Genomic DNA, 23,524 nt, shown 5'->3' with positions numbered 1-23,524 from the left:
TATGCATGACATCAATTTTTAGGTCTTACCTACAGACAGCATTAGTTGTTTGTTGTCAGTGACTTGTTGCAAACAATATACTTAGACTGAACTTTGGGCCCATCCTTACTGGTTTTGAGTTCCTTGATTTAGTGCCTGTTTTTCATTCGATGCTTTTGCTGCAAGGTTCTGTGGGGCCCTTCCAATGGACTATTGCTTTCCTAACAATGGTCATTGATTTAAATGTGTATTGTTCTACCTATAATGTCAGAGACGTTTTTTCATCCTGATTTTTCTGTGGTCATTTGTTTTATATATCAATCAACAGAAGAGTGTTAATCAGTGCAAACATAAGATGCTACAATAAGAATATATTTTCAGAAAGTCTATAAAGTTTCGAGCATCAAAGGAAGCTGTTAATACAGTAGAAGAATATAGTGTGCACGTGCTCAGAGAAAACTAACTAAAAGGACCCTCAGGCCCTCTCTTTTTTTTATTTAAGTTCGACATTCCAATGTATACATTTATTTTTCGACGAGCACTATTTACTTGTAATCACAATTTGTTGTGGCACTTTAACGTGTAACGGACTTAGTTAACACATTACTCCCAATGCTGTGAACTATGATTTATATAGACAAACATGTTTTTTCTTAATTAGTTCAAAACATGTATCTATCGACAGCATTCTATATGTGGCCATACTGGGCTGACGCACATGAACAGAGATCATAAGAATTAGGTGATATTTTTTCAAATACTACAAGAGCTTATAATTCAGACGCTTTTGTTTGTTTGTTTACTTTCACAGATTTTTTTGATTCTCCTACAATGAGGAGAAACTTGGGGAAGAACTTTTCCATATAGATCTTCGACAATTTCAGGCCGTATTTGTTTTTTCTACTTCATAGGTCTGGATACTTTTAGGGTTTGTCCACCATTGAGTAGAAGCTTTTTTACTGGTCCTGACGAATGCTGAGCCGAATTGTTGCTCGATTAGCAGAAACATGTTGACCATATTTTACTATCTTTCTTTCTCACACTACTAATGGGACTCACTGGTTCAAATTCACACAGCCACCTAGTAGTCCGAAAAAAAAATTACTATATTTTTTTTTTCACGTTGGTTTTAACAGAGTTAGAACTACCCTATCATTAAAATAGTTTTGAGGAGTAGTCCACACTCTTTTTAACTCACTTTCCACTTTTCCCGCAACTAACGAGGACCCGATGAAGACAACTGGCTACCAGCTTTCAGCTGGGGCCTGAGGGTCCTTTTAGTTAGTTTTCTCTGAGCACGTGCACACTATATTCTTCTACTGTATTAACAGCTTCCTTTGATGCTCGAAACTTTATAGACTTTCTGAAAATATATTCTTATTGTAGCATCTTATGTTTGCACTGATTAACACTCTTCTGTTGATTGATATATGTATTTATAAGGGGTATGAGAGTGTTTCTTTCCAACCCTTTCTCTCCTGTTGTTTGAATTGTCATTTGTTTTATGTCACTTATTAGGAGCAAAGCTGCCAAAGCACAGCTGAGAGCTGCTATGGGAGCTCCGAGTCCATGTTTGCCTACTGCTATCCACCTTGTTCTCCTTTACCTCCCTTTCCAACCCCACTCTTGCTCTTCCAGTGCTCTCCAATCCTCCCTTTCATATTCCGAATGCCACTCTCTATCTCGTCCTTTTTTTTTTTTAAACTGTGCGGCTGCTCTGTGCGTACTTCTGCCTGGCACTGATTGAAATCCTTTTTTTTAAATTTACTGTTTCAAAATGTCTTCCTGACACCTTGGAACAGTAAATTATTAATAAAGTATAAGATAAAAAGGGCAAAATGGTCACTGTGCGTGCATGCGCATGAGCACAAACCATCAGCTTTTTTAGAATTATTTATTTTATACTTTGACAAAAACAATTCCAAAGTAGCCACTTATTGTGTGCATGCATACCGATGCATTGCCAGCCATCTTAGAATGCATTGTTTTCAAAGGAGAGCAAAAATCATTCCAAAATAGACTCTGGTGCTTGCACATATGAGCTGATGCACAGGCAGCCATCTTGGAATAGTTTGGTATATATACTTAATGAGAAAAAACATTGCAGTGGCTGGTATTACATATGACTATCTTTAAATGTTGTTTGCTATGAAGTAGGGTGAAGCAAGCAAGCAATGGCAACGCCAATATTTCTGCCAGCACATATTAACCCCTTCGATGCTGATGACGAGCTCAGCACGTCATCAGCCACGGGTGGCGTGTGCGGATGACGAGCTGAGCTCGTCATGTAACGCGGTTTTGTGAAAACAGCCGCACAGCGCAAAAATGACCGCAGCAGCGATGCGGTTAAAGAACAGACCTACTACAATCCAGAGCCTCCAATTACATTCATCTATTATAAAACTGAGCCACCAACATTATCTTAATTCTAGAGCCGCTCACTTTGTTTTACTCTTGTGGAATTACTTGAGTGAAAATGGTAGACAAAGAGGAATTTCTCTGTCCTGAACTCTCCACCTCAAGCCTGTGACAATATTAAACGTCTACCTTGTCTAATCCAGCATAAATCCCTTTGGTACTACTTATCACCTCTTTTTGTGATTGAAGTTATATTTACAGGATATTATAAGGCTACATTGCTATGCACCAACTTCTCCTTCCCACTTTTTGTTAATGTTAAAAAAAAAACTATTCTCCATATAACCCATATACTGTTTTTGAGTTGCTTCACGTTACCAATGCATTAGAGTTTCCAAGAACAAGGACTATACATAACATAACGAATATTTAAAAAAACGTAATCTACAAATATTATTCTTTACGATCCCCTTTTAATACATGCCATCTGCACCTACAACTCCGCTATAACTATAAAGGTCACCATTTATTTGATCACCCTCATTCCCCAAATCTGTTATGTTGTACATGATGGAATTTTCATGAGTTTAAAGACTAAAGTTGATTCAGTGACTATAGCGATCAACTTTTCTTTGCTCTGACAGTCCGCTTTTCGTGTCCTCAACACGTGGGAGTATAGCACCAGGAAAAAGAATACCTTCAAGATGTCGGCATGAAAGGCCAGGATTTAAATGAAAGAGGCTGCATAGAGCAGGTTGGGTAACTAAACTTTGATCTGACAAAAGGAATCCAGAAAGTACTGCTTATAGATTTCATATCATGGATTCCAAGTGACTCTTTTAGAAAGCTTGGACCATCATACATAATATAGAGACACAACGTGGTGAATGTATGAGTCCAGAGGAATATACTTCCTTTGCACTTTCCCAATGTAGTTAATAAGTATCTTTTAGGATTAAATCAATTTTTATTGGCAAAGCACGAAGCAAGACAGAAAGGACACTGGCGCCTACAACCCTGCAGGCCAGCTAACATCTCATCAGAACTAGGCAACTGGACAAAGAATGAGAGCATACCAACTGAATTTTAACACAGCATGTCGCCTACAACCCAGAGAGGGCCGGCCGCGAGGTTAAAAAGGAGGAGGGAGGCGGCTACCACTTCCCCATGGGTAGCCCTATGATCCAGTGTGCTACCAGGCAAGTGGGCAATGGTAGGCGACAGCCTGCTAGAGGTCGCATATTCATTGTGGTGCTGCTTTTTTTAAGAGGCAACATCAATAAAAAGATAAAGTTAACTCCCCTTCCCACCCTCTCCCCAGTGAGCAAAAGCTAAGAAAAAAGAAAAGTCCTGTTTGTATGTAGTGTAGGGTGCAGAAACCCCAGAAGTCCAACAGGTTTATGAGTCTAACGGGGAGCCTCCATATTAGGCGGGGGGTCGTCCTCGGCGATCAGTTTCAGTAATCGGAGATAGCTAGGGCAGGTCAATTCCTGAAATTCAGTGGAGAGAATGGTTATGAATGGGGCCCAAATCTTGGCATAGTAGTCTCTCGATGGCGTAGTTCCCTAAGGCAGCCATCGAGAGTCTCTCCATACCTAAAAGATACCAGAGTTGATGCAACCATTGTGTATTGTCTGGGATCGTATCAGATTTCGACCCCGCCAGAATCACTTGGTGCATGGCATTTAGTGTGAGCGCCATCTGTCTCCTTCTAATAGAGCACAAGGGAAGGTCAGCGCATTGGGCAGGCCTAGAAGAGTGTAAGCCGGAAGCCTGGGAATGGTGGTGTGGAAGGCCTTGTCAATGTTGTTCAATATTCTCTCCCAGTAACGTGTGAGTTATGAGCAGTGCCATAAGAGGTGGAGGAGGGTACCAGGGCTACCACTCCCCCGCCAGCAGAGGCTGTCGCAACCAGGGTGCCACTTAGCTGGTCGGGCAGGGGTATATTACCAATAGGATGTAATTTTAAAAGCAGTTTCCGCATGGCCCATGGAGTGTGCTGTGTGGTGTGACCTATAAAAAATATCTTCCCATTCCTTATCGGATAGTGTGCGTCCCAGTTCCGCCTCCCAGCGTCTCTGCCCGCTGTACAAACTTTCTGGATGCCTAAAGCGAGAAAGGAGTATATTTCAGAAATAAGCCCATGATCATCTTTTTTACGACTGAGCCATTTCTCAAGCGGTCGCATTGGTCGGTGTGCCAAGGGGCGTGCCGTGGCCCCCGAGATCCAATGTGTCATCTAGGAGTGGAGGAAGAGTTCAGAGCTTTGGAAGCCGTAGTCCTCCTGCAGGTCCTTAAAGGGGACCCTGGATATTGAATAGATGCCCTAAGCTCTTGTAACCTCCCTCTAACCAGCGCACCACTATCTTTTTGTCCAACCCACGTAGAAAGGCAGGATTAGAGAAAATAGGAGTCATTGGCGAGGAGAAATGTAGTGAGGTTAGCCCGCAGAGAGACCCTATCCCAGACCAACATGGTGGGGCGGGTGACTGGCGAGGAATAAAGGCCCCAGGCACAAGCGGAACTCGGTAGCCAGGCGTCACACCAGATGTGGTGGCCCGCTACCGTCTGGTCCATGAAGACCCAGTATTTCTCAGTCATAAGGCGGTTCCACTCCACTAGATATCTTAGCAATGAAGCTTGGTAGTACCGGGTAGCATTAGGGAAGGCAAGGCCTCCCTCTTTCTTAGGGCTTTGTAGTAGGGCCCTCTGCAGGCGGGGGAGATCGGACCCCATACAAAGAGCTCGATCGCAGTCTGAATATGGCATAGCGAATGTGGTGGGGGCTCCAAAGTGAGAGTTTGAAACAAATACAGGGCCTGTGGTAGTACGTTCATTTTAACGACAGAGCCTACCAAACCATGTCAAAGGCAGGTGTCGCCAGCGGGCCAGTTCTGCTCGGACGCGAGATAGAAGGGCAGTATAGTTCTCATCCGCTGTTTTTGCGAGACTCTTGTGGAGGACCAGTCTAAGATATATGATACCATCTGACACCCAGTCAAAGGCGAAGTTGGCCCGTAGGGCATCAACCGTTGATTGGGCGGCGCTGAGGTTGAGTACTTGAGATTTCTGCTTATTGATTTTAAAGCCAGAAACCTGGCTGAAGGTCTGCAGGTCCTCCACAATGGTTGGCAGTGAGGTCATGGGATGTGCCACCGAAAAGATGACGTCATCAGTATAAAGGCTGATAAGGTGACGGTTGAAGCCAAATGGGATACCCTGCTCCACGGGGTTGTCTCAAAGTCGCTGGGCAAAGGGCTCCATATAAAGGTCGAAGAGTAAAGGCGAGAGGGGGCAGCCCTGCCGCGTCCCCCTCTCTACCGCAAAGCTATCTGAAAGCAAGCCATTGACCCTCTCTGCTGCCGTTGGAGCACTATAAATGATCGCTATCCACTGACTAAATCGGGGCCCTAGACCAAATCGTTCGAGGGTAGCAAATAAATATGGCCAATGCACACGGTCAAAAGCCTTTTCGGCATCAACCGCTAGTAGTAAGGCTAAATAAGTATCTTTTAAAATCGTTTTGTGTCCTTGCTTTAGGTCCACATTGTGAATAAATGAAGCAGCAATTAAAATGACATTTTGAAATTACTTTACAAATAGAAGGATGGCAGTAAATTAGACTCACTTGTATTCTGCAATAGCGAAAAGACAGGTAGGCCTCTAACATTCAGATAGATGTAATAGCTATCTTCAAGTTACAAACTTCAGAATCACACGAAGCAGTGCACTGAAACGGGGCATGCTAAGCAAGACTAGAATGATTTTCTAATATTATTAAGGATATGCATTAGCTTTAGTTAATTTAAATAGCCAGACCCTCTCCTGCGTGGATTGATTGGTCAAGTTCCAATTGTTGATAAGCAACCCTTACAGCACAAGTTAGTTTATATAAAAAAAATCCAAAATTTGTATTATGTTTATCATCTGAGTAGTGCAAACTCTTGCGTAGAAAAATAGGGGCAGATTTACAAGCCCCTTGCACCCCTGCTGCGTATCTTTTTGTGTCGTACCAGTGGCGCATTTAACCTCTTTGATGCTCTTGGCGGCTCCCGGCCGTAATGAGTCGCGGTGGGCATGTGCTGATGACGGCCGGGAGCCGTCATGACCATACCCGCGATTGGAATCTTCAGCACTGCGGCGTAATTTGCGCCGCAGCGATGAGGTTAACTGCTCCATATTTACAAGGACTGTAAAAGCCACCCTGTGTGACTTTTCCTGTCCTTGTAAATATGGCCCCTTTGCACTGAACACTTTGCGTGAAAGTGGCGTTCCATGAGTGTTGCTATGGGTGTTCCCATGCAACACCCATGGAACCTGACACATTTCCAGATTTACGAGGAATTGTAAATCTGGAAATGCGTGCGAATTCTGCACTTCCACAGTGGAGGCTTAGGGAGGCGCACTACATACCCTGGTGGGTATGTAGTGCGCTTTACAAATGATTGATTGATTGATTGAATGATTGAACGAAGAGAAATGAATTCATGTCTCCTCGTTGTTTTCGTCTTTCTATGCGTGCTATTCTGCAGCACAAATAGTAAGAGAAAATCACCTCTAATGATTGCTTTTGTTCAGGAAGGGTTCCCTTCCTGCACATAAACAATCATTGAAACAATTATGTTTTTCAACTTTTATGTATGCTAATGCAGCACACATAGAAGGCGAAAAACTGCATTTCCAGATTGTTTTTGTGCAGGAAGGGAACCCTTCTGGAACAAAAACAATCTCCCCACGACCCAGGCATCCTTGCACCATGGTGCAAGAATGCCCGCGCCCGCGCAAGTCAACAGTTTGTGCGTTAGCACAGGGGGAAGCACAGAGATGTGACATATTGTTGTAAATATGTTGCAACCCTGTGCTTTGAAAGTGACTCAGGGCGGTGCAGCCAAATCTCTTGCGGAACCCACTATAAGTCACTTTCTTGAAAATCTGCCCCATAGTATTCGCCTACTTCTGGTTTGCAGAGTTTAGCTGTTCTCCTACCTCTACATCCTGGTGAAGTTTTTCCACATATGACTCAAATGCTTCCGAGTTGGTGACTGTCCTGGTGAGGGGGAGTTGGGGGTTTTGTTTGGTTATTGATAAGTTACTTGGGGTCAGGCGTGTCACAATGGCAGAATATAGCAGATGCGCGATTTACCTCACACAATAAGACCCTCACTAGATTTAAAATGTATTACGTGGTATGTACGGGGCATGCATATCAATGGTACGACGTCATAAAATTTAGGCATATTTGATCCATAGGGGGGTCCAGCTTGCACTGCTCCAGGAGACCATCATTATGGCAAATGAAGGAGCAGTTTTGCAGCGTCGTTGGATAGGGCAAGCATTCTATACCAATTACTCAGTGTTTGCACGAGGGATCAGATCTGGGTGAGGACGGGTGTACCCTTTCAATGCACTAAAAAATTATAGACCTCAAGTGCAGAGATATAGTGGGTTCTGGGAGGTTGGATGGTAGAGATATAAGTCTGGGGAGTATATATGCACCTAACTCGGAGCAACCAACTTTCTTTTCACACCTCTCTGGGAAATTGGCCTCTATTCTTACAGGTTTGGTACTATTAGGAGGGGATTTTAATTGCCTCTCTGATGTTGCTCTGGATCGTTCCCAACCGCCACTTCCTGATGCCTCCTCAAATAAAATAGCAGAAACACAGCAGAACTGGCAGCAGTTGGTTTGGTGGATTCCTGGAGAGCCCAACACCCGGGAGCCCAGGATTACTCCTTCTTTGCGGCACTGCATGACCTTCATGTCCGACTGAATGCCATATTGTGCTCCACTGACGTACATGAAGGACAGCGTAGTAGTGAATACCTCACTCGGACGATCTCTGACCACAACCCAGAGCTAATAAGTTTGCAGTGATCTCAAGTGAGGCCCAAAATACCCACATGACATCTGTGACCCGGGGCCTTAGAGGATCAGGTGTTCCAAGGGGAAATAGGCACAGCCATTGAACACTATTTACAGGACAATGCTAACTTAGCATCGAGTTCTTTGATAGAGTAGGATGCATTTAAGACAGTCATCAGGGGGCGATGTATATCAGGAATGGTGGGAACGTGGAAGACCTTACTAGAGGACATACAGAGGGCGGACCAGCACCTCAGGGAACTCAATCAGGAAAGACCAGAGAACACTGATAAGCAGGGGGACATTTTAGAGGCTGGAGAAAATGTGGTAGTGCAGATAGAACACCTTCGCTGTTTCGACTACAACAAATATATAACCAGAGCCCATATGGAGAGGGATAAGTCAGGAGTGTTATTAGTTTAGTTGGCCAACCCAGCCAGGAGGGGCTCGGTCATATTGAAGATTAGAGAACCGAATGGAGAAGCATGGTATGACCAGCAAGGCATCAATAACCTGTTTCTAGATTATTATACTGATCTATACAAAAGTAGATCATCCCAAGTGGGTGAGGGCAGAGATGAGTTCGAAGAAGGCATGGAATTTCCAGTCTTAGACGAGGATATAGCAGAGACCTTGTGGCAGGACATACAGATTGGAGAGGTCAGAGGAGCTATTATAAATATGTCACAGAAAAAAACACCGGGGACTGATGGCCTACCCGTTGAATTCTATCTAATATTAATTGACTTACTAGCCCCCAGACTGGTAAAGCTGTACAATGATGCGAAACAGTAGGGGCACCTCCCTATTTCGACCAGAGAGGCAATCATAGTACCGCTACTTAAGCCAGGTAAACCACCCTGGGATAGGGCAACATACCGCCCGCTCTCTATGCTTAACCTAGAATACAAAATCCTGAGTCTAGTGCTGGCAACACGTTTGCTTCCCCACATGACAACCCTTATACATAGCTACTAATCTGGGTTTATACCCAACAGAGACACATCCCTTAATGTCAGATGCCTCTTAAGGGTACTAGAAGCAGACTTGTTTTAGAAGGAGGTGGTGATGGTCTTTTCAGTGGATATAGAAAAGGCGTTTGATAGCCTGGAATGGCCTTATCTATTCCATGTGATGAGGAAAGTTGGATTGGGAGATAGCTTTGTGAGCTGGACAGTTCTCTTATATTCCAACTCTACTGCTAGAGTTAAAACAGGTGGGCTCATATCAGACATGTATAATGTAGGACAGGGGTGCCCGCTCTCCCCTCTTTTATTCCCCCTGGCGATGAAGCCATTTGCAGCTAGGGCCAGAACGGGACAATACCATCACGGCCTTAATGTTTCTGGGCAAATACACCACATTGCAATCTACGCTGACGATCTACTGATGTTCTTAGCAGACATGTGGGAGGTGCTGGGGGGGTGCAAAATAATTATTACAGGCACTAAAAGTAGCAGCTGGGCTGAAGGTGAACTGGGCAAAGTAATGTCTATTCCCCGCGATGGAGGGTAGGATAGGCCCACAAGACACGGAAGGAGTCAGATGGGAGGATAAGAGCGTGACGTCCCTTGGTACCCAAATATACCACAACCAGGGAGACATCCTGGAGGGTAACATTGGGAGAGCCATTAGAGGTACAAAAGGTAACTTTGGGCCTCTTTACCATTGTCGTTGGCTGGCCGTGTGGCCCTGCTTAAGTTGGTGACTATGCAGAGATGGCTGTATTACTTTGGGACCCTGCCGATCTGGATACGAACAAAGTACTTTACCCAACTAAAAGTCGATGGTGGTGGGGTTTCTATGGGGGAATGGCAGGCGAAGAGTGGCACTTGGGATTCTCATGCACCCGAGAGCAGAGGGAGGGTTGGCGGTGTCCGCCTTCAAGGCCTGCTACATCTCAGCACAGCTACAATGGCTCACAAAGTGGGTGGTGAGCAGCATCAGAGGGATGGAAGAGCAGAGGAAGGAACCAGTAACATTGAGTGATATCCCCAATGTTATTGAAACTTCCCGTTAGATCCTTTGCCCTACCCACAGCCCAGCTATGCTGAAATAGGTGCTTGAGGTGAGCCCAAATGAGATGCTCTTATGATCCGGAAATTCCGTTACTCATGTATAAGGCCCTACCCCATGGGGGCAGTTGGCAGAGACTGACGACTTGGGTTGAGCAAGAACTGGGTACTATAGGAGACCTATACGAAGGAAGCGTCATGATCCCATTTAACGATTTACAAGACTGATATGATTTGCCCAATGGGGACTTCCTGTTGTATTCTGCCCTCACCGTGGCCATAAGAAAGTATTGGAGAGAGAGTCTCACTAAGCCATGGACATCACTAAATGGTAATGGCGGCAGGTACTATTAAGGCGGTCACGTGTTTATACAGGCGAACAACGCAAGAAACATTGCAGCCTTTAACGGAGTTGAGATTGAAGTGGGAGGCTGACCTCAACGAGGTTATTCCAGAGAAACCCTGGGGTGAGCTAGTGGAGAGGGCTTGGAAGAGCACCAGGAATGCCAGATTCCAATTAGTGCATTTCTATATCTTGCAAAGGGCATACCTTACCCCAGAGAAGATTAATAAATATTTTGAGTCCCAAACAGCAGCTTGCCTTTGATGCAATAGGGAAGGAGTGGATTTCAAACATATGTTCTGGGCCTACCCGCACCTGGGTAGTTTCTGGGAAGAGGTAACACCACTGTTGGCAGATATTACTAACAGGGAAGTGGAGGCGTCTCAGGTGTACTGCCTATTACATTGGTTTCCATACACATCTTAAAATAAAATCACAAGTAAATGTATAGACATGGGCTTATTACTAGCATAGAGAGAAATAACAATGCACTGGAAAGCAAAACACGGCCCAAATATAGCCAGGTGGAAGAAAGAACTCATTAAGTGGGCAGAAAGAGAAGGAATAATCAGGATGCAAATAGCTAAATGAACGGGAAGCGAGTTGATGCTGGAAGCAGTGAGAGCATGGGAAACCTTAGTAGTGCTACTCTGAACACCAGATGATGCTGAAGATGAGGAAATGAGGGAAAAACCCCCGGTAGAGATCGGCTAAGCATTATATACCCCCACCTAACTCATAGCCCTAGGGAGTTTGATAACAACCCCAACACATAGCCACTCTCATTGACTGAGGCTCCTAAAGTGCTCTATTAGACAATGGTGAAACAATGTTGGAAACAAAAGATTAACACAAAAGAGTAGCTTACACATAAGTGACATGCCTGGGGGAGGGCAAGAGTGGGGTTAACTGAGGGAAGGGAGTTTGATTCAGAGATGAAAGATATCTGTAGCAGTCCAGTCCAAGAAATGTCACAAATAACTCCTGTTCTTTGGTTTGCTGGAGGAGGAGGGAGGACCAGTGTCCTTTTATATTTTTTTTGCTATTGAGATGCGTATATTATGGTCCAGCGTATTACTCTCCTGAACTATGGTAACTATGATACATTGATGATTTCTTGAACCTTTTGTAAACCCAAATAAAGTTTGCTTTAAAAAAAAGGACTCAAATGCTTTCGAAATTAATGAGAACTACTCAAGAAAACCTCTGAATCCTGGATATGTGAGTCCTGTCTTTCTGAATATTCTACAAATCTTTTAAACCGTAGAGGGCCAGACAGAGTAAAGATCGTTGTTTAAAGAGTACTGCAAGTGGCTGTTGAATTTCACTCTGGAGGTTGCTGCAGCATGTAGGCATGTCCATCTCAGCTTCCAACTTCTCTACTTTCCGCTTTCAGCTTTTCCGTGCTTAAGGTATAGCACATTCTTGTATAAACAATGGATCTGTACTCCATAGACTGTTCTCAGATGCTGAGGCCATCTATGTTTAAGGGAGCAGAAGCCAGAGGCAGTGCAGACGCCTTCCTTCATACATCTGGCAGGGAGCCAGAACACATTTTCGGAAATGTGGAGCACTAGATGGGTAAGTGGCATGAGAAACTTGTGTGGTTGGAAAATATGACGGGGCAGATTTACAAGCCCCTTGCGCCACTTTTGCGTCATTTTTCCCATGTTAAAGGGGCTTCTAAATCCGCCCCCACGTATTTTAAAACATAATGACCAAAGGTGCTGCAGTATACTATTGCAATTGGCATGGTGCCCAGGTACTGAATGGAAATAGCTCTGGATTCATCCTTGAATGACCACTCTTTAAAGTGTAGGCTGCAAGGGATCACCAGAATGGTGAAGAAGTCCTACGTTTGAGCAGTCCCCGCTATCCCAGGCAGTTTTGACATAACACTGCCCTCTAATCAGGTCGCTTTCACCTCTGGAGTTGAGAGTCAAGTTATTTTGTAATTTCTCTTCAAAGATGTGGGGAATATTAACTGGTTAAAAATTTGATATCTTTGAAAACCAACCCACCTTTGATTCCAACTGCTCAGTATAAATACATTAAATTTTTATTTTAGATCCAGATGCAGTTGGCTTCTGTTTTATTAATCATTCTTTCTGGCTTTCATTCTCTTCAGAAGAATGTCACTTGAATCTAAATTCTTTTACGATCATTCTTATGACCGACACATGGTTCGCACTACTGAGAGCGCAAAGCTATGCAATAAAGAATAAATGAGTCTTCCTTGAATTAACTTGTGTTATGCAAAGAATAAAGGAAAGCGAGGAAGCCATTTTATAATTATTGTCTAAGAAGGATGAGCTGCCCAGCCTTATGATACTAAATAACTACCAACGGCCTGTAGAACGTGCACAGAAGAGAATGAACTGATCCAGCTTTACTGTAAGTAAGCTTGCCATCACAATGCAAGGCTTGCTCAAGGACATCATCCACACAGCACATGATGCTAGCTTAGCAAAAGACATTTGGCCACACCATATTTAGAAGTGGCAACGCTTATGTGTCCCTGACTAGACCAATATTACAAATCCTTTAGATAACATTTACCGTTACTAGTACATTGCATTAGCTTGGGAGGTCCCAAACAAAGGGCACATGGGTAGCAACAGCCCCACCACCTCAGACCATGCAGGGATCACGTAGTGTTGGCTTCTTTTGATTGGTCTGGTGTTTTATAATTGTGTAACCTTCCAAGTCTGATGATGGGCAGGAGACGCCCCTGTCCATTATTTCAGAGAAACTGTCTTAATCTTGAACTTTTACAGGACATGTGTTGCATAAATCAAAATGCCCTTTCTTTGTGGTTTGCAAGAATGAAAGATTGTGTGAGACTTCCCCTTGGAAATTCAACCCCGTGCCACACCTCACAATTCTCTCTTTCATCATATGTGCTGAGAGAGTGTGTGTTTATTCCATATAGGTTTCTACAATTGGTGGAAGAATGCGACTCTGGAATTGCTGACTCCTGCTGCGTCCGGCTGCCTTCACCCTCCTGTGGAGGTCTGACCACGACGTACCTCCTGTCTTCGTTTCTATTTCATAAACACCGTTAAGTAGCTGAAGGCACGTTATTTGGACCCTGAAGACCAGAGTATTAGTGTAGTATTTATTTTTTAGCACAATTGAATGACTTGAGGGAGTTTTTGCTCGGAGAATGAGGTGCATCGAATATGCTGGTGCCTCCTGCCTCACAATCTTGCCGCAACTAAGCTTAGATGGAGAGGAAAGCCTAGTGATAAGCTATTGGTTTTGTGTATGGTTACGTGCACACGCGTGTCTTAGTAGTTCTTACCCGCATGTAGCTGCCTTTAAAAATAGGTATATTTTACGTGTATTTTTTTTAATTAAAGGTAAGAAAGAACACAACGAATACATACTTACATTTGTGTGGTACAGACAAGGCCCTCTTCCCTCTTATTTAAGTGTGCGTCAGGTAGCATCAAAGCGATAATCAAGAGCTTGCGTCACAGAGCGTGTGGAAGCTGACTGCAAGTGTGTGCGTCCTGGACAGCGGGGCTGTCTGCGAGTCAGCAGCTGGTAACTGGCTACAGAGAATTGTTCACTCCTTATAAACTAGGCAAGATGTCTCCAACAATAGAATAACTAAGATAATACCAGGTCTGAGTGCAAAATAATCAGCAGGAAGCCAAGCAACCTGTAGGGATATTTCTCAGGCAGAGATACAGCCAACAACAGGCCAGCAGCACGAAGGGGCCTTATTTATGAAGGCCTTGCGCCACTTTTACGTGACTTTTAAAATGGGAAAAAGACACGCACCGGTGGCGCAAGGCCTTCATAAATAAGGCCCCTGATGTCTCCATGTAGAGTTAAAGTATACGAGGCCTTCGACACCTCTTCAGGAGAGAGAACATGTACACTCCCGACCTAGCATGGCTCATCCTGCCAGAGAAAGAAAGGAAGCTTGAAAGAGACAGAGCACAGTGTGGGAACGGGGAGGATTCCATCTGCGCAGGCAGGGCCACCTCGGGGAAATGGTGGTTTGCTTCTTGAGTGAGTGAAAGGCAATGCTGTGCGTTTAGGGCGAGGAAAGGCCAGGTTTTTAAAATGTAAAACAATAAGATAATGCACGAGTTTTTAATTGACAAAACTGGCCAATGATTACATATTAGTGGGAAGGGTTTTTTATTGTTTTTTTTAATACATTTGTTACCGTAAAGACAATTTATTAAAGCTTCAGTTTATAGGAAACGGGACAACTATGAAAAAATGGTGTAGTAAACCTCTTATTGAATACGTGTACTAAGAATGCAGCCTGCCGAGTGAGCTTTGCCTCTTTTGTGCGTACTCTCGCTAAAACGCTACAAGTAAACATTTTTTTAAACTGAGTGCTAGTGAATGATTAATCTACAGAACTATGATTAATTTGGGAATGTCTTAGCATATTTTACTCGCACAATGTGCTTAATTTATGTATGGAAAAAAAATCGGGAAAGGGTCTCCAGATGTTTCTTGGGAGACTAGCCCACTTGTGCTGCTGATTGTTGGCGTTGGTGAATAGGAAGGCTGCCTAGGTTTGATTCCACATCAGGCCCCTTTCTTCCACTTCCTGTGTCTTTTTTTCATTCTGATTGGTTTTATTTCTCTCTTTTTCTCTCCCATTGTTATTGTTTTACTATTTGTATCTTTCTCCTTTTCTCTCTTTTGCTCTGTGTGACGATATATGAGCTCCCGCGCCCATATATTAGGGCTGGTGCCGCCTCCTAAAACCACCTACTCTGACTAAGCGCACGCGTTATGCTGGAATCTGCTTTTTTTATTTTAATAAATGTGGTCCTACTGAAAGGTAGACTTACTGAGATACAGATGGTGGTGTTATTATTTCTGTAGGCATGAAACGACCGGGGGTTGAGGGGATGGGGCACCTATCAACAGAAAGCACAATATTTCAAAGGGCACGACTATGTCCATTACAGCTATTTGGAGAGAAATGCAACACCTAACAATTTGAAACTTACAGAATTGTGCATTTGAAGGAAACAAAAGAAGGCAACTCTTAACAGACTTCCAAGCATAATAAACAATAGAAACACTATTTACCAACAGCACTGTAAAGATTAGAGCCATTGCTTACTGTGCTAGCAAACATTAAATCGCTTTGCAATTTTTGTTTTTTAAAGAATGTAGGATTGTATTTTCACTTGCGTCCTGATTAACAGTAAAAAAAATGTGGCATTTTTGCAACGCGTCAATCATTAGCAGTTTCCCAGCATGAGTAAGATAGTCAAAGGTCTGTTTAAAGGCCTCATTCAGTGTACCAACAGAAGTCAGAGTATGCCAGGCAAAAAAGGCTGGTAATGTCTGGGGCAAATGAAGAGCTCCAACTCCTGCAAGGAGAGCACCTCAGTACCATGTCAATGGAACAGTTTCAACCAAAGTTTTGTTCCATGTGAAAGGCAACATTTTAAATGATCCTCTCGTCCAGGAGTTTGTTGACGCCATCACAGATCCTTTTGAGGTATGGTCTACACTTCCCGTCGCGGCTATAGAGGGCGGTCAAGAAATCCATGTCCGCAAAGTGGTTGAAGACGTGGTTGATGCGCCCATGAGATTTTGGCGTCAGGTGTCTCTTCACCAGGTCATGCATCAAATCCTTGCATTCGTTCAACAGTCCTGAAAGGATGTTTTTGTCAAAGGTGTATTCGACTTCATAGAAACTCACAGCTGTCATGGACGTCTGGTTCAGCTTCTTTTTGAATTTGTCAACAATCTCCAACTCTTCCTGACTGAACTGATTGTTTCTGTACAGGATTCCCACTTTGATTGCAATTTTGATCAAGTCCTGCATGATCTTGTGGGCTTCCTTCTTGTTCCTCGTGTATTCTTTCGTGGCTTTGTACAGCTCGTCCAGGATTTCGCTGCTTTTGTCATCAATGAGCATGTTTGCCATCGCTTTCGTCGCCATTTTGCTCAGCACTTTTTTCTGGGCTTTCAAGGCCAGGCTTTTCGAGCAGAACATTTCAGGACCTGCATGGAGACAATAAGAAAATGATTGTAATAACACTTTAGAAACCGAATGCTTTTTCCACCATTACAACTGACAGTCATTATGACATTTAGGTAAATTGCTAGCACTCTGCACTCAAGGCTTTTAAGCTGGTGTGTGAACGACAAGTCTGTTGTATTATTAACAGACAGTTAGAGGCGAAGCAGCATTTTCGTTTAAGTTGCTACTTTCTTTCAAACACACCACGCTTTTTTCATTGTTTGGGGATGGTCATTCACCATCTCCATTGTGGGATAACTACTGAAGCTGACCAAACACTATCCGCGAGCGGAAATAGTTTTGAAAGGATTTTAAGCACGTATTCATCCTCACAGTGTAATTGCCTACGTAACTAAGAAATCACGTGCTGATGAGTCTACACTTATTACAAAGTTTTTAGATGGGCATATTTATGGATCGACAAAGCGTAACAAAAATTGTTGCAGCAGTCTTGCACAAACGCAACACAATAGGTAATTTCTCATTCCTATGTCCACAATTACAGTTTACGTAGATACACAATTTATACTTGGTTTAAGTGATTGTACAGGACGTACTAAACTACCAGGTGGTACAAGAGGATCCCATACTGCAAATGTTAAAGCTGTTGCTACTCCAAGTGAGAGGGAGAAGAAAAGTGTTGCCTCAACCCCTTTGTAGGACAACCCCTTACAACACTGCCCGAGTCTCATTGGGTAGGAAGAAGGAGGCTCATTGCTGCCCACCCGTAAGAGCTCTTCCATTGGATGAATTACAGTGCAGCACAACTGCACGTTCAATGTTCACATATACTTTTGTACTGCAATCACACCAGGTCTGATGCTGCCTGGTAGGATTTATTTGTGAACTAACAGCACACAAGCTTGAAGATAGACCATCCTGGGTACCTAGAAATCAACGCAAATCGTCCTAACTTGCTTTATGGGCTTTACCCAGACCCTTCACTCTATACATCGAAATCACATCTTTGGAAACTTTCAGAGTAATATAGTTATTGCACTGCATCTTATTGTAATTGCGTTTACATAGCACTTACTACCCTTGGTGTAGGGTTAAAGTGCATTACGCCAGGCAGTAAGCTGCTCCGGAACCCAAAGTTAGTGATTAAGCCAGAGGTTATTGGTTATAGGCTATTGAAATTATAAAAAATGTAAACAAAAGCACAGGTGCACCAAACCACACCACAACACACAGTTCAATAGGAGCGATTATAAAGTCCAAATCCAGTAGACAACCACGGAAAGGTTCCTACGTTTAATCTCTTTAATCCATTTTCTTTTTTCGTAGAAAAAAACACAATACAGTCAACGCGTTTCATCCTAGTACAGGACTTCTTCAGGGCACAGAATGGTAGATTCAAAGTGCCTCCATAGGTAGATAAGGGTATAGGAAAAACGCTTTCAAACGGTTATGTTCCCATCCAGCAAAATAAACCAACAGCAATATGGCGGCCGTCCAGGTATAGGCCACGGTAACCCAGAGAGAGTGCAAAGCTTGACCCACAGATATGAGGTCCGGAGGCGACACTATCTTCGTGCTGCGAGAAGTCAAATTCCAATCTACAATCTATTCAGATGATAGGTGCATTCCAACAGTATGCAGCTTCTTCACAGAATGCCTGATAAGGCAGAAGAACCAGGATCACAATATGGTAATCGCGATCGGCGAGAGCAGTATTCGGAACCCTCACGGCAATGAGACTCCTTCCAGTAGGAAGAGATTAGTCTTGTGCTCTCAAGGAAATCATTTCATGTCCTTATTCCAGTTTCTTTGAGATACACCAAAATAATAAGATGATTATTTTGGGGTATGTGAGTTCAAGCAGATGTGTGGTGAGATTAAAAGAGGAAGTAGAAGAGATTAGAAATTGATAAATTGCAGGGATACGGCTTTCTAAGAACGAGAGATGGTCATCTTTGAAAAGAGGTGTGGGCAATTTGCAGACATTACTACTGATTAAGGCAAACATGCATATGACTTACAGCAGACAGTACTCGGAGAAGAGACATGCAGCGGATGGAAATACGTAGATCATATGAAGGGAAAAAGAAGAGGCAACAATTGAAAGTCTTCAGTCACAGTCAGTTTTTCATGCAGTGTTTTATGAATTTAGAAGAGACCTTTTGAGATAGCATGCAACCTGTGGCTGGAACCTCTAGATGGAAATGTCATTATTTGCATCTAGAGATAATGCTGTATCAAGACTTTTGATAAGCACTACAATTAGGCAGTCTGTCTGCTGCTAGGCTACCACTACGTCACTGTTTCAGCAAGTCCAGCTGATCAGCTCAGGGAATGGAATCATTAAGCAATGGGTGGACGCAATTATAGGGAAATAACAAGAGCTTTGACCTGCACTAGACGAAAGCTGGAACCTCATGATCATATAAATCTAAAAACAGATTATACTGTGTAAATAATGCAACTACTGAAAAGGAGATTCTGCAAATACTGATTTTCAACTTTAAAGTTTAGCTTAGAGTGTTAATTAGGAAGATAGTACCAATTGTGGATGTTCCTACATAAGCAGGGCACACGATGAAGGTGAGGATTGTTCACACATACAGTAATAGTGTATTGTCTGCATTCCTGTGGCTGGATTAGAATCCCAGTGACACAAATAAGTAGTTGTACTACCTTGTACTGCAGATGTGAATGCTACCATTTATTCTCTGACACTTTAGTCTCTATTAATAGACTGTTGCCTCAACTTCCATTGCATAAGGCATAAACTATTATACCAGCAATGAAAAGATAAGTAAGACACAGCTGGAAAAACATGTTTCAACTAGTTTTGTTATCCCTGAAACGGATGTATGACATGACAACGCAGGCTTTTACCCCGCGCTGCCATTACGACGCTGCTTTTACAACACAAGTCGTTACAACGACTTGCGCTGTAGGCGCTGGATAGTGGAATAGTTTAATTTTCTATTGCAACTCCAGCCCACGTTACTGTAGGGAAGGTGTTGGAATAGAAAATTAAACTATTCCTTTTCCAACAGCGCCCTCCAGCGCAAGTCGTTGTAACGACTTGCGTTGTAAAAGCAGAGTCGTAATGGCAGCGCGGGGTAATGCCTGCGTTGTCATGGCTGCTCACCCCTGAAACATTCGCTATGAACACTCTTCAACATCTGTGTGAGCCTGAACCTATTTAATTTGATCTAAAACAAACACCTTACTCCCTAAAGATCAAAGTCTTGATATTTGTAAGACCTGGCTTGTCCAGTGGGTTTATCCCCAGATTTTTTACAGTACACTGTGTGTACCCAGGGCCTGTAAACCAAATGCTGCTAGTAAGCTTGCAGCACTGATTGTGCCACCTACACAAGCAGCCTTGCAAAGGGTTCTTAGACCTGCCACTGCAGTGTCTGCACGGTATCTACTGCTATGTCTACCTGGCAAGGCCCTAACCTTCCCTTTTCGTACATGTGAGTAGGCCCAAGGTACCCTTGTGGGCAGGGTGCAGTGTATGTGAAAGGTGGGACATGCCCTGATGTGTATGGCATGTCCTGATAGTGAAATACTGCCAATTCCATTTTCTCTGTTGTAAGGTTATCTGTTACCATAGGATAGAATGGGAAGTTTGCTTATAACATATGATAGAATGGGGAGTTTGCTTATAAGCATAACTGCCCCTGGGAACAGGATAGGAAAATAACTTTTGATATGCCTGAACGTAGAATGTTCAGATGCATCGTTTTATGAGTGTGATTGTTACATTCTCTGTTTGAAAATACTAATTGTAGAGAGTATGTATTTTCCTGCCTAGCCATCCTGTGTGCCTCTGCTGTGTATTGACTGTCTGGCTTTGGAGTGACAGGGGCTTGGGATGTGCATTCTGTTCAGACAGCCTCTTGGAGGGTTAGGTGTGTTCTGTCTTTCCAGGGAGATTCAAGGCTGGGGCTGAATAGACCTGGGCTGCATTCAGAGTAGGGGGAGGAGATTTATTTCACACCTGAATGGGTCTGGTCTGCCTCAGACAATGCTGTCTCCACCTCCTGCCAGGAAGTTGCACCAGAGTGGTCTAAACTGGGTTTGGCTGGGCAAAGAGCTTCTCTGCCACAGAGAACAACGTATTGTGTATTATAAAAAGAGGGGCCCAGAACCCAGACTTTTAGTTCACTTCTGGGAAATCAAGGGGAACCTTTAAAGAGGAGAAGAGCTGGAGAAACTTTGAAGGAATACTGCCCCTGTGATGTTTGCTGTCTGGGGTTGGCCTGCAGTGGATACTTTCTACCAAGGAAAGGGAATAGGACTTTGCTGTGTGCTGTGTTCCCTGCTTGAGGAAGATCTCCACGGGCTTGAAGAAGAGCTTGCTTCCGGTTTTGAAGTCTCAGGGACACAAATACTTCACTCCAGCTCCCCTGAACTTCCTTGCTGGGAGTTCGGACCTACCAAGAGGTGCCTGTAGATGTTCTGGGCCTCTGAAGATTGTTCTGGCTGTTGGGAGCTGGAAAAGCAACGCAACGATGAGAATCGCGACGCATACTTACCTATTTCTGATGAATTGCAGAAGAAACTGACGCAGCGGCTGCTGCAGCTCAAGAAATTGCTGCATCTGGTGCACTGATCTCCGAATTCCAAGATCACCGCACCGATTCCGACGCAAGCCCTTCTATGCGGCTGCAGGAACCCATGCATTGTCCCGCTTCATCGGATCGCATCAAGGTGCCAGGTCTGTCTCATCGTTGGGGGATTCAGTAAGAAGCCATCACATGTGGAGAAGCGTGGCTCAGTGGTTAGAGGCGGCAGACCCGGAAGCTGAGATCGACCGTGGACCAGGGTTCGATTCCCCGCCTCGGCGGGTCTCGGGCTCAAAATTCCATGGACTCGACAATTCTCGCTCTGGTGCCTACTCAACTCACGGGGTCACACTCTGCGACTCTGGGCAATAGCTTGCTTAATCTCCACTACGGCCCCTCGCGGCGGGATGCCTGGCTTTCACCTTGTGGACACCCTGCCGTGGTTTCTCACAGGGAATACCAGGACGGGTTCCCTAAGCAAGCGCCGGGACGCTTACGGGCAGCTGTGCGCTTTACAAGTCCAGCACATTTACACATTTACATTTACATTACATTACATTACATTCCCTCCCCACGCAGTAAGAAACTGACGCATCACCTGGCATCTTAGTGGTTAGCGAGTCTTTTTGATTCCTAAACTAATTTTAATATTACCTGTGTACTATTTATATTTTTATAAATCCACACTCATTACGTAGTTCTTGCACTCTTACATTGTCAGTGTTGTTGCTGCTAGTCTCCGGATTCCCCGGTCCAACGCCGGCGTCTCGCCATTTGATTGGAGGGGAATCAGACACATCCCCACTAGGCCGACCCGATTTCCAGCCTGGTCAACTTCCGGCAGGGAGGCCGGAACCTAGTATCTTCCTGCGCCCAGCCAGCTATTTAGTTTCATGCTGGGCCGGACGCACGCTGCAGGCGCGCCAAAGGCAAGTGCGTCTGCGCCCGTCCGTGCCAAGGACGCGACAAGGGCAGGAAGCGCTGCCAGAATTCAACCAGAATTAGTTTATACTTCTAAGGTACTGAAACACCTTAATACTATGGGGTACTGTAAGTGCCAGATCACACCTGACAAACTTTGGGGGGGCCTGTATACCTGCAGAACGGATTTCCTTTTGGGCCCTCCCATCTCAATGAACAGGACAAGTCTACCCACCTCAGCACATATTGTGCAATTCAAAGGAGGTCTAATCAATGCCAAATCACTCAGTAAAAATTGTTAAGATGTCAGGGATCCAATCATAGATCATCAATTTGACTTCCTATTTATTACTGAGACTTGGCTGAAAGACTAGTACAGCCCTGATGTTGCGGTCACTCTTCCGCCTAATTATAAAATCTATAGGAAAGCCAGAATAAATGGCAGAGGAGGAGGTCTGGCCATTATTCTACGTAACACACTACAATGCTCCAACTTTGATCCTATCAAGGGCGCGGAAAGCTTAGGCTTTTGCATCTCCTTAAATGCCTCCTTGTGTTTCTCAGGAGCTCTGATCTATCATCCCCCAGGTCAGAGCACCTCTTTCACAGACTCACTTAGGGATTCCTTATGCCATCTGCTACTCAGATATGCTAACTTTACTCTGTTAGGCGATTTTAATCTTCATTTAGAATGTAGAACTGAATTTCCTCCAGTACAGAGGTATTAACTTTGCACCAATTGGTGGAGGTCCCAACGCATCAGGCGGGCCATACTTTGGTCGGGGTCTGCTCCAATTTCACTGGTCTATCAGCAGACACCACTCTCCCTCAGATATGGTCTGATCATCTCTTTGTTCCGCTAACACTTATGGCACCACAGAAAAGCCGCCCTGATAAACTACCCCCTGACTCCCAATCCAGACGCAAATGGGCACAACTAGCTGATAATCCTAAAATAGCTGCCCACGCACAAGCACACACGGCCGTCCTGATGCTAAATCCATGGTGGGACTCTCATCTCCTACACCCTTCGTTTACCACTATATGCAATGATATAATGCCACCAGAGAAACACAATAAGAATAACAAATCAAAAATACAGAAGGTCCCCTGGTTCACGCCTGACCTAGCACTAAAACACCTCAATTGTAAGCAGCAGGAGCATAAGTTGAGAAGATCATATAACAATGAAGACAGAATAGCTTATAGAAATAGTAGAAAGCTCTATCACCACCAAATTAAAATCATCAAAAAGGAGTACTACTCAAGGAAAATAAAGGAGGCCAACCTAGATCTAGATCTTCTCGATCATAAAGTCGTTTACTAACCCTGAAGCACTGCAGAAAGAAATACCTCCTTCACAAACTCTGTGTGATGACATTTCAGCCTACTTTGAAGAAAAAATTCTTAATTTCCAAAAGGACTTTTTAACCACTCCCATTCACGACTGGAATGATACCACTGAATCAGTTCCCGTCGATACTGCCCACAACATCAAAACGT

At 44.0% G+C, this 23,524-nt stretch overlaps 1 protein-coding gene across 2 annotated transcripts in view; it reads right to left on the bottom strand.

Annotated features, from left to right (window-relative positions):
* Positions 1-14,455: 14,455 nt before the first annotated feature.
* TIPE3 (TNF alpha induced protein 8 like 3) overlaps positions 14,456-23,524 on the bottom strand; it is a 424,743-nt gene continuing 415,674 nt past the window's right edge. For both annotated transcript variants that reach the window (XM_086959012.1, XM_086959011.1), the window contains exon 2: positions 14,456-16,555. In XM_086959012.1, coding sequence (XP_086815138.1) covers positions 15,993-16,547 — 555 coding nt within the window. In that variant the 5' untranslated portion in view covers positions 16,548-16,555 and the 3' untranslated portion in view covers positions 14,456-15,992. The remainder of the gene's footprint in view (positions 16,556-23,524) is intronic.

This window comes from Lissotriton vulgaris, chromosome 2_1, assembly GCF_964263255.1.
Source record: "Lissotriton vulgaris chromosome 2_1, aLisVul1.2, whole genome shotgun sequence".
NCBI classification, from domain to species: Eukaryota; Metazoa; Chordata; class Amphibia; order Caudata; family Salamandridae; genus Lissotriton; species Lissotriton vulgaris.
This window is presented reverse-complemented; position numbering and strand designations above follow the sequence as displayed.